The 16,347-nt window shown below is 39.5% G+C and overlaps 2 protein-coding genes and 1 long non-coding RNA gene across 16 annotated transcripts in view; 1 reads left to right on the top strand and 2 right to left on the bottom strand.

Moving 5' to 3' along the window:
• The window catches only part of NUP42 (nucleoporin 42), a 21,936-nt gene extending 20,000 nt beyond the window's left edge, over window positions 1-1,936 (bottom strand). For 2 of the 8 annotated variants that reach the window (XM_072764539.1, XM_072764542.1), the window contains exon 1: window positions 730-1,153. Coding sequence is in view for 2 of the 8 variants with exons in the window: in XM_025993151.2 (XP_025848936.1) it covers window positions 1,311-1,422 (112 nt within the window). In the remaining 6 variants the exon portion in view is untranslated. Of the gene's footprint in view, window positions 1-707; window positions 1,154-1,310 lie in introns of those variants that run through there. The other 6 variants (XM_025993151.2, XM_072764541.1, XM_072764536.1 and 3 more) reach the window with 6 other exon arrangements.
• On the top strand, window positions 1,927-16,347 carry LOC140599732 (uncharacterized). The gene is made up of 3 exons (XR_012002711.1): window positions 1,927-2,395; window positions 12,957-13,157; window positions 14,953-16,347. It is a non-coding gene; the product is annotated as an uncharacterized lncRNA (long non-coding RNA).
• KLHL7 (kelch like family member 7) overlaps window positions 7,383-16,347 on the bottom strand; it is a 67,814-nt gene continuing 58,849 nt past the window's right edge. For all 7 annotated transcript variants that reach the window (XM_025993149.2, XM_025993145.2, XM_072764534.1 and 4 more), the window contains 3 exons: window positions 14,601-14,802; window positions 9,697-9,794; window positions 7,383-8,824 (listed from right to left, as the gene is read on the bottom strand). In XM_025993149.2, the coding sequence (XP_025848934.1) occupies window positions 8,541-8,824; window positions 9,697-9,794; window positions 14,601-14,802 (584 nt within the window). In that variant the 3' untranslated portion in view covers window positions 7,383-8,540. The remainder of the gene's footprint in view (window positions 8,825-9,696; window positions 9,795-14,600; window positions 14,803-16,347) is intronic.

The raw sequence follows: 16,347 nt of genomic DNA, 5'->3' as shown, positions 1-16,347 counted from the left end.
CTTTGGTAGATAGCTTTTGGCCTTCACTGATTGATTATAGAACATTCGTTTCTGGGAGATAAATACTGTTTACTTGATGAGTTTTTATCTATGCTTTCTTCATCCATCAATCCCATTCAATATTTATTTTCTAATTACTACGTCTAGAGTGAGTCTCTACAGAATGCCAAGTATTAAGCAGCCTTTTTCCAGGAAATACACGCACAATGATCAGACCCCAAGTCCTACAAAAAAAAAAAAAAAAAAATTGGTTTGGAATATTTCACGAGATGAATTGTGGGTGATGCAAAAACAACTGTCTTTCAAGAAGAGGCATCGGAGGTGAAATCACACTGCAACATAGATTATGGGTCAGATGGACAATCCTGAAAGAGGGAAGGGAAGAGAGTGGGGTCAGCATCTTGTGACAACTTTAAGGACTTAAGCTTCGATCCTAAACAAAGAAAAACCTGACTGTTCATCTGACCTTTAAAACTTTGTGTTAAAAATAAATAAATAAATAAACAAATAAAACCTTGTGTTGGTTTCATTTCTGGTTCCTCCTCTCCTTGAACACAATCCTTCCACATCATGCACAACCGGCTTAAATACTCCAAAACCCCTGACGATGACTCAGACCCAGGAAGTGGGTCCACATGGTCCTCCAACACCCCCTTCCCTCACAGCCCAGAGTTCTTAACTGGGGCAACACACTCTTCCGATTTTACCTTCAATGTTACGAGCACGTACATTCGCCAGAGCAAGAGCTTTGTAGCTGACATCACACGTTCAAAGGAGTCTGCGACTTCCCCAAAGCCAAGAATCCAGACTTTGGCCCCCAGCTGCGAGCCTCTCTCTCTCGGGAACAGTTTCGTAAAAATTACACTTAGAGTGTCAAGGGTGAAGAAAAAAAACGACAAGCACCCAGAAGGCGGGGTTTGGGTAAAGCAAGGCGGCGTCTGGGTCGACCTAGACCAGTTCTCCGGACCTTTACCACCCACAGACAAGGCAGTTACGACACGTACTTCCAACTTAGAAACTCATGGTTTCGCATTAGTACCAAAGGCCAAGACTCTGTCTTCATCCCCACGGCAGAAATCAGCGGGACGCCCACACAGCGGGTAGCGGCGCCGGGGAGAGCCTGCGCCGGGCCCGGGGGGCGGGGCCGAAGGCCGGACGACGCGGGCACGTCAGCGTCACTCGACTGCTGCGCCGCCGCCGCGCTGCGCCGAGCGGCGGGCCCCACGCCGGACGCCCGTTCTCCGCCCGACGGCCCTGGCGCCAGGCCTTCCCCTGCTCCGCTAGCGGCGGCCGATGGAGGAGAACGTCACCTGAGGGCTGTTGCTGCCGTCCTCCGCCCGCACCCCCGGCGCCGGGATGTTCGTTCCAGCACCGGTCTCCAAAGCGGCACCGGCCTTGAAGGAAGAACTGACAAATGGTCATTGCGACGGCGTCGCCCACGGAACGGTCTTCTGTCAGCACCCTGAGCGGACGGAGAGCCCGAAGCAACCGAAGGTCCCGCCCCGCTTCCGTGACGTCATCTTCTCGCGCCCTTTCGTCTCTCTTGTCCGGCCCCGGGATGAGAGGCGTGGATTTTGTCCAATAGGATTTGAGAAGAGCGGGGCGGCCCTTGCCCTCCGGGTCGAGCTTGGGGAAGCAGAAGGCTCCGGGAGTTAACGTGGTTGCGGATCGTGCCGGCGGCTTGAGGGTGCGAAATGATAGGGAAGCGAGTTAAGGGAACTGCGGTCTTCAGCGGGGACCTGGAGGGGAGGGACAGCTGTGGCTTGAGAGGCCGAGTTGTGCATTTCGTTTGCACCGTTGAGAAAGCAGAGATCTGCGCAGCCATTCGTCAGGCGGGAAACAGGAAACACCGGGTAGAGGGCAAACGGAAAACGGTTTCCTTTAAGGACAGACCGCAACTGGAAAGTATCCTCACAGCCCCACCTCTGGATGAACACTGCACTTCTTACGCTCTTAGAAAGCCAGTTCTTTAAGGGTCGGGTGCGCGCTGCTGTTTGAAATTGTATCAAAGAGAATGAAACATTCTCACTCTCGGCCGGAGGAACGAAGTCACTTGGACACCGGGAAGCAGCTTCGACTTGTGCCCAGGTGCAGAGCTTCCGATCAGGCGTTCCTGAAGGGAGCATTCCTTATTTTTCTTTAATTGGTAGTTTCCAAGGAAACACGGTCCTACCTCCACTTCTCAGTCCAGATCCGATGTGGATGCCTTCACCCACGGCTCAGCTTTGCTTTGAGCTTATCATTTTACCTAAGCTCCGCCCTGCCCACAAGTCTTCGTTGTCTGTTTTTTTTTTTTTTTTTTTCCCTTTGTACGGTGAGACACCCTACGGGTTCTTCTGGTTCGCGGTCTCTGTGGTTTCCCGGAGGCAACAATTAGGACTTTGGTGGATCACAGGTTTGTTCCCGCTGGTTTAGGATGATTGGTCAGTGTTCTTGCTCACACCTTCGGATTTTGGATACAGTGGGATCCACAGGAGCACTGGGAATAACTGCTAAAATGTAAAGTTCTTATTTAAGTAATCTCTAAGCCCCGGGTGGGGCTGGAACTCCCCATCCTGAGATCCAGTTGCATGCCCTTCTGATTGAGCCAACCAAGGCGCCCTGACCTAGTTTATTAAAAAACGAAAACAGCCACGTGGGGCACCTGGCTGGCTCAGGCAGTAGAGCATGCAACTCTTGATCTCAGGGTGGTGAGTTCAGGACCCACGCTGGGTGTAGAACTTACTTAAGAAATTAAAAAAAAAAAATTCGCTTACTTTGAAACTTACTGAACATTTACAAATGCAGTATAAGAGACTATAATGCAGACTTGATGCTCCATCACCCAAATACTTTTATTTCCTACGTAACCACAGTACACTCCCCCAAATCAGGACGTTTGTATTGATACATTACTACTATCTGATCCTTGGATTGTCTTGCTTTGCCAAATGTCCCAGTGTCTTTAAAGAAAAGGATCCAGTTTAGACTTATTGTTGCCTTACTCATACTTTTATTTAGCCTTACTCATATTTCTTTCTTTAGTCTCCTTCATTCTGGAACATTTCCTCAGTCTTTCCATGACACTCAAGACATTAACACTATTAAAGATCACAGCTGGGCAGCCCTGGTGGCGCAGTGGTTTGGCACCGCCTGCAGCCTGGGGTGTGATCCTGGAGACCCAGGATCAAGTCCCACATCGGGCTCCCTGCATGGAGCCTGCTTCTCCCTTTCCCTGTGTCTCTGCCTCTGTGTGTGTCTATGAATAAATGAATAAAATCTTAAAAAAAAAAAATCACAGCTATTTTGTAAAGTTCAATGCAGATTTATTTGATATTTTCTTGTGACTGGATTCAGATTAAACATCTTTGGCAGGATTATCTCAGAAATGATGCCATGGTCTTCACATTGCACCTCTCAGGTTGTGCACAGTTTTAAGTTGTCCCATCACCTGAGGTGTTCACTTCAATAACCTGGTTAAGGTGGTGTCTGCTGGGCTACTGCAATGACTCTTCGTCTTTGTTATTAATAAGGACTTTGTGAAGAGATACTTTGAAAGTATAAAAATCCCGTTCCTCTTCAAGCTTTTTGGTTCACTAATTTATTCCTATCAGTATGGCTTGATTTCCGTGGGTTATAATCTATTACTGTCATTATCTTGAAGTTCAAATCCTCTTCAATTTTGCCAGTGGGAGACCTGTAAGCTTCTTTGTGTTCAGACGCATCCCATGATTCTTTGAGCACTCTCTACTCCTTGGCTCAGAAGATGCTCCAGGCTCACCTTACACTTTTCCCTGATCCAGTCCTGGAATCAGCCATTTCTCCAAGGAGCGCTGGGTCTTTCAATGATACGTAGAGGCCAAGATCTGAGCTTTAGGTTTTCTCATTGTGAGGTCTTTGCTCCCAAACCCTTTCATGGGCATTGCTAGGAAATATATACTATAGACAGACATATACATCTGTACAGATTTCTGTATCTATATGTATTAGAAACTATGAGTTTACACTGATAACCTCCAATTCGAGCCCAAGATTGCAGGATTTTATTTTTCTCCTGTATTTGTAACTTCCTCCTTGGATAGTGAGAAACTTGGCTCCTACTGTTTTTTTCTAAAGATTTTTTTAAAAATTTATTTATTCATGAGAGAGAGGTGGAGACATAGGCAGATGGAGAAGCTCCCTGTGGGGAGCCCAATGTGGGGCTTGACCCCAGTAACATGACCTGAGCCGAAGGCAGACACTTAGCCACTGAGCCACCCAGGTGTCCTTTGGCTCCTATTGTTTATGCTTATTTTGAGCAGTTCCCTTGTATTAGCCAATTTTTAATTGTGGCCACTGACTTCTTGTCTTATGCAAACACCAACATATCGAAGGACCCTGCTGGGATCAAAGACCTAAAATAATTCCAGTGGTGGCTGAAGTTTAAACGAGAGTGAGCATGGTGCTGTGTGAAAGTGGAGGGGTAGGCAACACCCCTCCAACATCTCAACTGAAATAATCTAGGTGGAGTGCTGCATGAAGCAATGGGAGACAATGGGAATCTAGGGCTGAGGAAAGCAGAGTTCAGTAGCGATCAGTTGGGGGAGGGGTGGGTGAAAATCAGGAGTGGGGTCACAGGAAGTAAACTTCTAATTTTAAGATGGCAAAGTCAATATATTTCTGCCTCCCTTTCCTCTTGAGAATCATCTCAAAGAGAGGAAACAAGATCTTTGATTATACCAGGAGATAACCACAATCTCAAACCACATTTTCTGAGGACTGAATTGCACATGGAGGAACAGTAATGACTTAAAAGAGAGAAGTAAGGCCAAATTCCTAAAAGGTACACACTGATATCCCTAGAAAAGGCTGAAAAGCCTCAGAAATTAAGAGCCACCAGGTACCTACCACAGAAAGGTAGCCTGAAAATCTCTTAAGTGGTGCAGTTAGAATCTCATGTTGAATGATGCAACCTGAAAATGTCTTTTCATACTATCAAATTATTGGGATTGAGTTTGGTGCCATGTCGAATGGATTGAATTTTATGACATTGTTGGTGTATTAGTTAATGGTCACCCTTAAAAAGCAAAATTTCTGGGGCACCTGGGTGGCTTAGTTAAGTACCCAACTCTTGATTTTGGCTCAGATCATCTCAGGGTCGTGGCATTGAGCCCCATATCACACTCTGAGCTAGGCATGGAACCTGCTTAAGATTCTCTCTCTCCTCCTCCCTCTGCCCTTCCCCCATTTCTCTCCCTCTCTTAAAAAACAAACAAACAAAAAACCATTTCCTTTAAATACTCCTTTAACCTGGCCTATGCAGGAAATTTCAAATTTTTGCTGTTAGTAGTATATAAGGTAAAAGGAATATAGACTGCTTGGTTAATAATTGTTTATTAAATGGCTCATTTTTGTGATTCAAAATTTCCTTAAAGACTATAATGTCAGGTTTCTGAAAGCTAGGTCAGAATTGTAATTCAGTACTTTTAAAAATTTTTCTATATTTAAAGATTTTATTTATTTATTCATGGGAGAGGCAGAGACATAGGCAGAGGGAGAAGCAGGCTCCCTGCTCAGCAGCGAGTCTCCTCCTCCTCTGACACCTCTCTTGTGCTCTTTCAAATAAATAAAATCTTTTTTAAAAAAGACATTAAAGTTTCATGTTCAATTTGTGATTTTTAAAAATATAAACTAAAAACTGCTGTGTCTTCAAATAGTGTCACTGTGAAGGATGAACATTAACATATCACATGCTTACTAAAAAGTAGAGCTCTTTATATAAAGGACAGGAATTTTGTGAGGGGAAGAAAGGAATAGAAAAAATACTTGCTAGGGTGTCGGACTTTGGTTTTGGTTTGGGTCAGGATCTTGGACTGGGGGATAGAGCCCTGCCTCCGGCTCCTTGCTTGGACAGAGGTTCTGCTTGAGGAGTCTCTCCTGCATCCACCCTGCCCTCCAGTAAATAAATCAATTTGAAAAACAACAACTTGCCAATATATTGTGCCATTATCATGGGAATGACCATCATAGAATATTTCCAAGGCAGAAAATAGGTATTTACTAACTACTGAGATTACTAACGCTCCCCTAATAACCCCCACAAACCCACTTTATTATAACCTACATCATACCTGTCTACATACTTATCATCGTGTGTTCTAGTCAGTTTATACAGCCTAAAGTAAAGGCTAGTCCATTTAAAATATTTCCAACAGTGCTGCACATTCCACACGGGAAGTATTGTATTAATAGAATTAAATTATGACAAATGTTCTTCCCTCAAAAAAATTAAACTGGACATTTTCTTCAGTGGAGTACAAAATTGAAAACCCAATATAAAAATGTTCAAAATAGACAAATATAGGGACAAAGATTTAATGGTTGGGTGTCTGGGGGTATAACTGGGTTGGATAATATCCCCCCAAAATTCACGTCCATTTGGAACTTCAGAATGTGACCTTATCTGGAAACAGATTCTTAGCAGATGTCCTTAGTAAGATAAGGTCATACTAGATTGGGAGGAGGGTTGGGTAAATCCAATGACTGCTGTCCTTATCACACCATATGAAGACACAAGGGACACACACAGGAAAGGCAGACATGTGAAGACAGAGGCAGTGATTGAAGTGCCCTGGTTATATATCAAGGATTGCCAGCAACTACCAGAAGCTAGGGGAAAGCTGGGCAATTTTTGCCTCAGAACTCCATGAAGCAATCCTGCCAACATCCTGATTTAGGACTTCTGGCTTCCTGAGTTGTGAAAGAAAAAGTTTCTGTCGTTTTAAGTCACCAAGTTTGTGGTAATTTATTTCAGGAGCCACAGGAAACTAATATAGAGGAATATGGGGAATGATTGCTAATGAGTATGGGGTTTCTTTCTCTGGTGATGAGAATGTTCCAAAATTGGGATGATGATTGCACAACTCTGAATATATTAAGTACCACTGAATGATACACTTTAAATGGGTGAATTGTATAATATGTGAATTATATTTCAATAAAGCAGTTTCATGCATAAAAACCTCAAATAAATATATTATGCTTTTTTAAGACATTTATTTTTTAGAGAGTGAGAGCGACAGGGAATGTGCATGCATGCGTGCACGCAGAGGGAGGGGCAGAGAGACAGGGAAAGAGTCTTAAGCAGTGGAGGAGCCCCATTTGGGAGCATCACTCCCAAACCTGAGATCATAACCTGAGCCAAAACCAAGAGTTGGATGCCTAACCGACTGCACAATGCAGGCACCCCTATCATTATGTTTTTTATGATCTCTTTTGCATTTAAACATTTTTAGGATTTAAGATTATGACCCCTATATAAAAAAAAGAATGAAAATTAAAATAGAAACACAGCTTCACAAATTTTAAAAGCAACCATTGCCTAACACGTTTAAAATGTAAGATGAATAAAACTTAGCAGTCTATTTTAAGTTAAAAAATATTTAATATTGTTGGATAAAAACACTGATGGTGACAGCTTTACATGGCTCATTCCATACATTCTGTAAGGTAAAAGGGCAAAACATTACTAGGAAAGAAATGAGTAGTTGGGTTTGTAAAACATTTATTGACCACATAAAAGCAATTAATACGAGATGACAAACATTTAACTCAAATCATTACAAAATTTTTATGGGATAACGGTCAAATCTCTCTGATGTGTCTTGCTAAGGAAAAGAAATCATGTATATTTTTAATCCATAAGAAGTTCAAAGTCAACATTGATATTGTATAACTATCAGTGCTATTCTAGTAACCTAGAAATTTGCTATAAATAGCTTTGTCTTTTGCTAATCATTCTTACTATGATTTTATTTTATTTAACAGTGAGGACTGAAGAGGCATAATCATTTTTTAACCACTGGATAAAACAGTACTATAAATTAATGAGGGTGCTAGGCTTGACATTTTGTGTTTAAAAGATGGAATATATTTAATTGGACTGAATATATTTCATGAGGACTTGGGTACATTTTAAGCCCAAAATGTGTTTATGAAGCTCAGTGAGAGAATATGTATACTTGACTCACTGGCTTGCTTTTAAAATGGAATAAATTTGGCACTAAATGGAACAAATGAAGACAAGCAAAATTAGGTGAGACGAAGATGCTTCATCAGGGTTGCCTGTCTTGACTTACAATTCATACTATTTCTTAGTTCTTGACTGAACAGAAACAAATAGACCTAACTACATAGCACTTCTATGATGTATGAAAATAGAATCTAGAGCTAAGATGAGATCGCTTCACTGATGAGCCAATCCCCCACTCTGCCATAATCATAGTTACAAATGTGAAATTCATTCAAGAATTCATATTTTCACCAAATGCTTATGATTTTTCAAGTTTTCTTGCTAGATACGTCTTGGTAGTGGCCAGCTAAAATATGGTCTTTGAATTAAGCAAGGAAATTCATATAAAAGAAACATCTATCTTGTAACGATCTTACTTTACTTGAAATTTCCTTTAAAAAAACAAAAAAACAGAAAACACCAAACTAAAACTTCGTAACCAAACTCTTGGAACAAAGCACTGTTGGCCATATTTTTGAGTCTCCGATAAATCTTGAAGTCCATTCACTTTTCATGTTTCAAGTGTTTCTTCATTTGCTCCACAAGTATCAACAACACAAATTAAACAACTTGTTACTGGGAAAGCTCGGACTTTGGAGTTGGCAACCCATTTGTCTGTCTCAGTATTATATTCAAGGATGTGTCCTAATCGACCCACACCTTGAAAACCAGCCAAGACATAAACTATAGAGCCAACTGCTGCACACTTCACTGTTACACCCTTCCATGGCATTGGCGAGACCATCTTCCACTCGTTTAATTTAATATCATAATATTCCACATTGTCCAGACCACCTTCAAAAGAATGAGATAACATGAACAATAGTATTAACAATTCTAAGATCTCTTAAAGTAATAATTCTTTGCATCTTCCCAACATTTTATTATGAACATTTTCAAACATGCAGAACAGTTAGGAATCTTACAATGAATGCCCATATCTACCATCTATTTTTATTTTTACTTTAACAGAGTAAAAACTTAATTATTACTTGAATCCTAAATATGTATATTTATTTTACAAAATGAAAAATGTTCTATCTGTTCTGGGAAAGTAAACAAATAGTGGATTTTCCCTCTGATTAACTTTGACTATAATTATTCAAGTCTTTATCCTTCTGCCATTTATCTTTTAGCAGTTGATGGAAAACAGCAATCACAAGAGACAGAAGGGAAGGAAGGTATTTGTTATACATAAGTAATGCTTAAAGGTATTGACTAAAATGAAGTTTACGGACTATAGATTCAGTTCAGATTCTTTTTAAATAAATTATTTACGATTTTTTCTACAAACTATTTAAGAAAATAAAAAATCAAATTTACTCATTTAAATAATAGTGACAGATATTTTCATGCAATGTTTAAAAAATTCAAATGTTTCTGTGACTTAACAGTTCTTTAGCTAGTGTGATACTATCAGCCAGGAGGTATCTGGAAATGTGTGAAGCTGAGACTGTCACAATGACTGGCCATTACCTACATTTCATGGATAGGGATGTTAAACATACTGCAATGTTTCATAAAATATATTAGTTCCCAGAAAATATAAATATAATCCCATATGTGACAAATGCTTATATTTAGATTTTAAGAAATGTTTCAAAGATTTATGAGGAGAGATCATGCAAACCACTAGGTAAGTTGAACAGTGAATAAATGTCACATACCCAAGCCGTTCTGACCACCTACAGCAAATATCTTGTCTTTTACAAATACCAGTCCATGATTCTTCCTGGCCTCAATCATTGGACACAGCTCAGTCCATCTGGAAAATAAGCGAAAGCTTTTAGAGTACTTGTTCCCAGGAAGTGAAGTACTCCTACTAATTCATTAGAAAGGTTTGTTATCCCAATTAAGTACTCATTTACTACTCACATGTGTTCACACCCATGCACCTCTGAAACATTAGAAAACAAAAAGGTCGATGTGGTTTTGAGTAATTTATTTATAGGTAGGTAAATGAGGATTTTATTCCTTTCAACTCCTGCAGAATATGAGAAATAAAGAATATCTAGAGACGACTAGCACATCTTTAGAAGAAATCCACTTCCTAATTCATAGTAATTTGTTAAGATAGTAACAAAAAAGAAAAGGAAGATACTTAATATAAAATACTAATATCATCACATATGGTTTTAATTAATATTTATGTATGAGTAAAACACAAATTTAACGTTGGGCTCTAGCAACCAGCAAATTAGTAGTATCTGTTACTATTCATATGTCCACCTTCAAATGTACACTTACAACTTTAGGCAGCACTAGTAACAAAAGTATTTATTCTGTCAAATTTAATAACTTACTAGCATGTTGTTTTTGTTCATGGCCACTATTATAAATAATGAGATTGAGAACATAAATGTGGACATTTAGTGTTGAAGAACACTAATTTAGGGATGCCTGGGTGGCTCAGTAGTTGAGTCTGCCTTTGACTCAGGTCATGATCCCAGGGTCCCGGGATCAAGTCCCATATCAGGCTCCCTGCATGGAGCCGGCTTCTCCATCTACCTGTGTCTCTGCCTCTCTCTCTGTGTCTCTCATGAGTAAATAAATAAAATCTTAAAAAAAACCAAACAAGCACTAATTCATAGGTAGCAGCCTCATATACAAAGACAACTGTATTATTATTTTTTTCTGTGAGACTCAATCCCTTCTTTTATATTCGATCCCAAACACACAAGTGACATTTGTGGTTGTGAAGGTAGTACTGGGACACAGGCTTGTTTCTCAAGAGCTAACATAAACCCAAACTAGCCAACAAAAGGGTAATATGACATAAACGTAACTCTCTAATATGGTCATTTATCTCTCTTCCTTTAAATAATTTACTAAACTTTTCAAAATATAATTAAGACATAATGATTAACTCTGAAATATTAACAACTGTTTGCTTTATATTAATAAAATTTTGTTTTAAAAGTGGTTTGACAGTTGCCACATTCATTTTCAGAGCACTCTGTAAGGTGAGGTGGGCAACACTGTTCCTTTTTTTTTCCTAGGGTCAACACACGTGCTCCTCTAAGTGAAAAAACCAGCATATAGCTCAGAGGTGGGAGCCAGTACTGGGCCTCCACTGTTTCTCTATGCAGTGAGCTTCAAATGGTGAGCTGTCAAAGTGTATTAAATACAGTCTTTAACTTGGAAAAATTCAAAATATATACCCCTTTCTTCTACACACATGTCCATGATATAAAATAAGAGCGTATTTTTAATGTAGGGTCATCTTTGACTTATGATGGTTCAAATTAGGATTTTTTGACTTTATGATAATGCAAAAGTGAAACACATACAGTAGAAACTGTACTTCACATTTTGAATTTTGATCTTTTTCTGGGCTAGCTATATGTTATTCATGATGTTGGGCAGCTGCAGTGAGTTGCAGCTCCCAGTCAGCCACAGGATCATGAGGGTGAAGAACTTATCCACTTTATAGCAATTCTGTACCATAGAGCCATTCACTTTCAGTAGTCAATACATTACATGAGATATTCAACACTTTTTTGTAAAAGTTTTTGTGTTAGATGATTGTACCCAACTATAGGCTAATGTAAGTGTTCTGAGCATGTTTAAGGTAGGCTAGCTAAGCTATGATGTTCAGCAGGTTAGTTGTATTAAATTTATTTTCTTTTTTTTTTTAATTTATTTTCAAGGTAACAATATTTACAACTTACAATGGGTTTATCAGGATGAAACCTCATTGTAAGTGGAGGAAACTCTTGAAGGTTTAGAGTTTAGGTCCTTGCTCTTCCTGACCTGAACTTCATTTTTTAAATTTTAAAAAATTTTAAAAGATTTTATTTATTTATTCATGAGAGACACACAGAGAGGCAGAGACACAGACAGAGGGAGAAGCAGGCTTCATGCAGGGAGCCCGATGTGGGACTCGATCCTGGGACGCTGGGACCACTTCCTGAGCCCAAGGCAGATTCTCAACTGCTGAACTACCCAGGCATCCCCCTGACCTGAACTTTAGTGTTTAGAAGCTTTTCTTAGAGTTCTGACTACAGAAACTGTCATGTTATTTCCAAAGGTTTCGATTCTTAGTAGCTTCCAATTAAACCACTGTAGTTACAAAACACTTAAAATGCAAAAAAGGGGCAGCCCCGGTGGCTTAGCGGTTTAGTGCTGCCTTCTGCCCAGGGTGTGATCCTGGAGACCATGGGTCGAGTCCCACGTCAGGCTCCAAAAAACAAAAATGCAAAAAATTGGAAAGAATTCCTATAAAAAATAACTTAGGTGGGCAGATCACATATTAAAAAAAGGAAATCATGGTAGCATATTACTTTTCATTTTGACATCTGGATAATTATAGTCACACTAGCTTTTTACTTAGGAAAATTTAAAGGCATTGAAGAGAATTTAAGTTTCACACATAAGCTCAATATATACAAAAGAAATGCAAACTCGTGTGAGTTTTAAGATATTCCCCAAATTGAATGTATTCACCTAGTTTTAAAAAATATTGAAGTTACAGAATTCCTTTATACTTTTTCCCTGCTACTACGAATAAGAATATATTGATTTATACTCATAGTGCCTGTTTAAAGATCTTAAAATTTAGAATCCTAGAATTTATCTGATATGTGTTTAACTTTAAGAGATTTTTTATAAATGAAAAAATAGTTAGGAAGCAGGACAAAGAGACTAGAGTTTTCCAACTAGTATGTTGTAATACTTTTTGAGCATAAGGTGTCTGAGAGACTGCCATAGGAGGGTAACGAGTTGGCATATAACCCCTCCTATAGTCTGGGACAAGATGGGCCAGATAGCTCAACTGATGGATGACAGAATGAGATAAAGGGTATTCTCAGCATGCCCTGGCAAGTACTAAAGATTCATTCTGAAAAACACTGAGTAGTAGTAAATGTGATGATTTCAAAGACATTTTCTAATCTCAATACTTTTTAAAAAGATTTATTTATTTTAGAGAGAGAAATAGAGGGAGAGGATCTCCAGCAGACCACCTGGAAAGCGTGAAGCCCGATTTGAAGCCTGATCTCATGATCTTGAGGATTATGACCTGAGCCAAAATCAAAGAATTGGAGGCTATCTGACTGAGTGAGGCACCCAGGTGTCCCTGGTCTCAACAGATCAGTTTCAAGATAAGCTGCTTTCCCTTCTAACACAGGTAAGTAACCAGTTGAACAAAAAAATGAGAAAAGAACAATTGTAACTACAGTTTTGTTTGGGAGAGAAGTTATTGATTTTAAATCCTTTAAAAGTAGGTGGGAAACATAAATAATTGCACAATGGTTAATCATAGTTTATAATTAAATTCTTACTTTTCATTAAAAAAACAAAACCAATACCTGGATTAGAAGACTTCTATGTTTTGTAATCTGGCAATACTTCCTTTTTTTTTTTTTTTTTTTAAATTTTTATTTTTTTTATTTTACGATAGTCACAGAGAGAGAGAGAGAGGCAGAGACACAGGCAGAGGGAGAAGCAGGCTCCATGCACCGGGAGCCCGATGTGGGATTTGATCCCGGGTCTCCAGGATCGCGCCCTGGGCCAAAGGCAGGCGCCAAACCGCTGCGCCACCCAGGGATCCCCTGGCAATACTTCCTAAATATAAAACTTGAGCATAAAAACTTTGGCATAGCATTTAAGTTGAACATATGTACCCAATAGCTTGTCCTGGTAAAGGAAGAACAATCCTTTCAAATCAATAAATAACTTTTCTTATCAAATCTCTTCGGATGTTTCTGAGTATCAACAAAAGATCTGACTGGGGTATTACCTGTAGTCATTTCCTTAAAAATGTACTTACTCCGTCCCTCACCCCACCCCTTTCTGTAATTGGCACATCACCTTTGGCTACATTGAACAAGTTCCATCATTAACTACAAGGTCAGAAAATCTGGCTAACCACTTATTTCTTTAGCATTTTGCCTTTTAAAAAGCAACTATTTACATGCCAGATTTAAGAATAATCATAATGACTAAATATGTATCCAAACATACTTTAGTAAGCATGAACTCAGAATTAAGACATTATACCTAGGGGTATGATTTATTAATGACACTAATCAATATATAGTATTTCCAATTAAAGGCAAATTTACTACCAATCATAAATTCTTGCCCCTCCTTCCCTACATTTCCTGACCTCAAACAAAAATATTTTATGAAATTTGATGAATCAGTCAGAATTGTCTCATTCATAGGCAATTACTGCAATATTGCAATTATATGCAGGAACAGAAAGAGAGGGGCTCCCACAGGGTATATAAGACAAAACACAGAGGAAGGGTCCAGGCCATAAACATGTCCCTAACCCAACACATTCAAAAGTGTGTGTGCATTCTTAATACAAGAACTAATTTCTTCTGTTGAGTCCTTCTGCTTTTTGCCATCTTCTTCCTCTGAACTTACAGAATACATTTAACTGTGAAATAAGACTTTTTTGTTTATACACAGTGTAGTTTTAATGAGTTATGCATAAGGTTAGTCCCACACACTTCCACAAATAAGTTTATAAACACTTAAATCTAAAGAAAGAAAGAAGTTATTTGAAAGGTGAATTATAAACATTGTAACTTCACTGATTTAAGAATAGGTCCATACATACGTTTCTGTGGCAGGATCATAAACCTCACAGGAATTCAGCACTCTCCCAGAAACATTGTTCCCTAAACTTCCACCACAAACATAGATCAGGCCATTGGCTTCCACCATCCCATGGCTGCAGCGCTGAGTCAACATGCTGGGCTTTGTGTGCCAACTTTCAGTTCTGGTGTCATAGCACTCAAATAAATATAGAGCTGAGTTTCCTGTTTAAAAAAAAAAAAAAAAAGACTCCATCATGCTTAATTTAGTGTATGTGTGGGTTTGGAGCAAGCTGATGGTAGAGCTGGGTCATTAGTTCCTGGAGGAAAGAATTTAAAGTTATAGTCTTCTCTAAACTTAATTTACACTAACAGCAAAATGGAGGAATAGCTTAAGAAAAAACCAACCCTCAATTTCTTCAGAAATGGGCCCTCAACTAATATTCGATAAAGGAGGGAAGACTATCCACTGGAAGACAGTCTCTTCAATAAATGGTGCTGGGAAAATTGGATATCCACATGCAGAAGAATGAAACTAGACCATTCTCTTACACCATACACAAAGATAAACTCAAAATGGATGAAAGATCTAAATGTGAGACAAGATTCCATCAAAATCCTAGAGGAGAACACAGGCAACACCCTTTTTGAACTCGGCTACAGTAACTTCTTGCAAGATACATCCACGAAGGCAAAAGAAACAAAAGCAAAAATGAACTATTGGGACTTCATCAAGATAAGAAGCTTCTGCACAGCAAAGGATACAGTCAACAAAACTAAAAGACAACCTACAGAATGGGAGAAGTATTTGCAAATGACGTATCAGATAAAGGGCTAGTTTCCAAGATCTATAAAGAACTTATTAAACTCAACACCAAAGACAAACAATCCAATCATGAAATGGGCAAAAGACATGAAGAGAAATCTCACAGAGGAAGACATGGACATGGCCAACAAGTGCATGAGAAAATGCTCTGCATCACTTGCCATCAGGGAAATACAAATCAAAACCACAATGAGATACCACCTCACACCAGTGAGAATGGGGAAAATTAACAAGGCAGGAAACCACAAATGTTGGAGAGGATGTGGAGAAAGGGGAACCCTCTTGCACTGTTGGTGGGAATGTGAACTGGTTCAGTCACTCTGGAAAACTGTGTGGAGGTTCCTCAAAGAGTTAAAAATAGACCTGCCCTACAACCCGGCAATTGCACTGCTGGGGATTTACCCCAAAGATGCAGATGCAATGAAACGCCGGGACACCTGCACCCCGATGTTTCTAGCAGCAATGTCCACAATAGCCAAACTGTGGAAGGAGCCTCAGTGTCCATCGAAAGATGAATGGATAAAGAAGATGTGGTTTATGTATACAATGGAATATTCCTCAGCCATTAGAAATGACAAATACCCACCATTTGCTTCAATGTGGATGGAACTGGAGGGTATTATGCTGAGTGAAATAAGTCAATCGGAGAAGGACAAACATTATATGGTCTCATTCATTTGGGGAATATAAATAATAGTGAAAGGGAATAGAAGGGAAGGGAGAAGAAATGGGTAGGAAATATCAGAAAGGGAGACAGAACATGAAGACTCCTAACTCTGGGAAACGAACTAGGGGTGGTGGAAGGGGAGGAGGGCGGGGGCTGGGGGTGAATGGGTGACGGGCACTTGACGGGATGAGCACTGGGTGTTATTCTGTATGTTGGTAAATTGAACACCAATAAAAATTAATTAAAAAAAATAAATTTATTATTAAAAAAGAAAAAA

This window comes from Vulpes vulpes, chromosome 7 (assembly GCF_048418805.1).
Source record: "Vulpes vulpes isolate BD-2025 chromosome 7, VulVul3, whole genome shotgun sequence".
Lineage (NCBI taxonomy): Eukaryota > Metazoa > Chordata > Mammalia > Carnivora > Canidae > Vulpes > Vulpes vulpes.
Note: the sequence above shows the minus strand (reverse complement) of the source record. Positions and strands in the feature narration are given on the sequence as shown.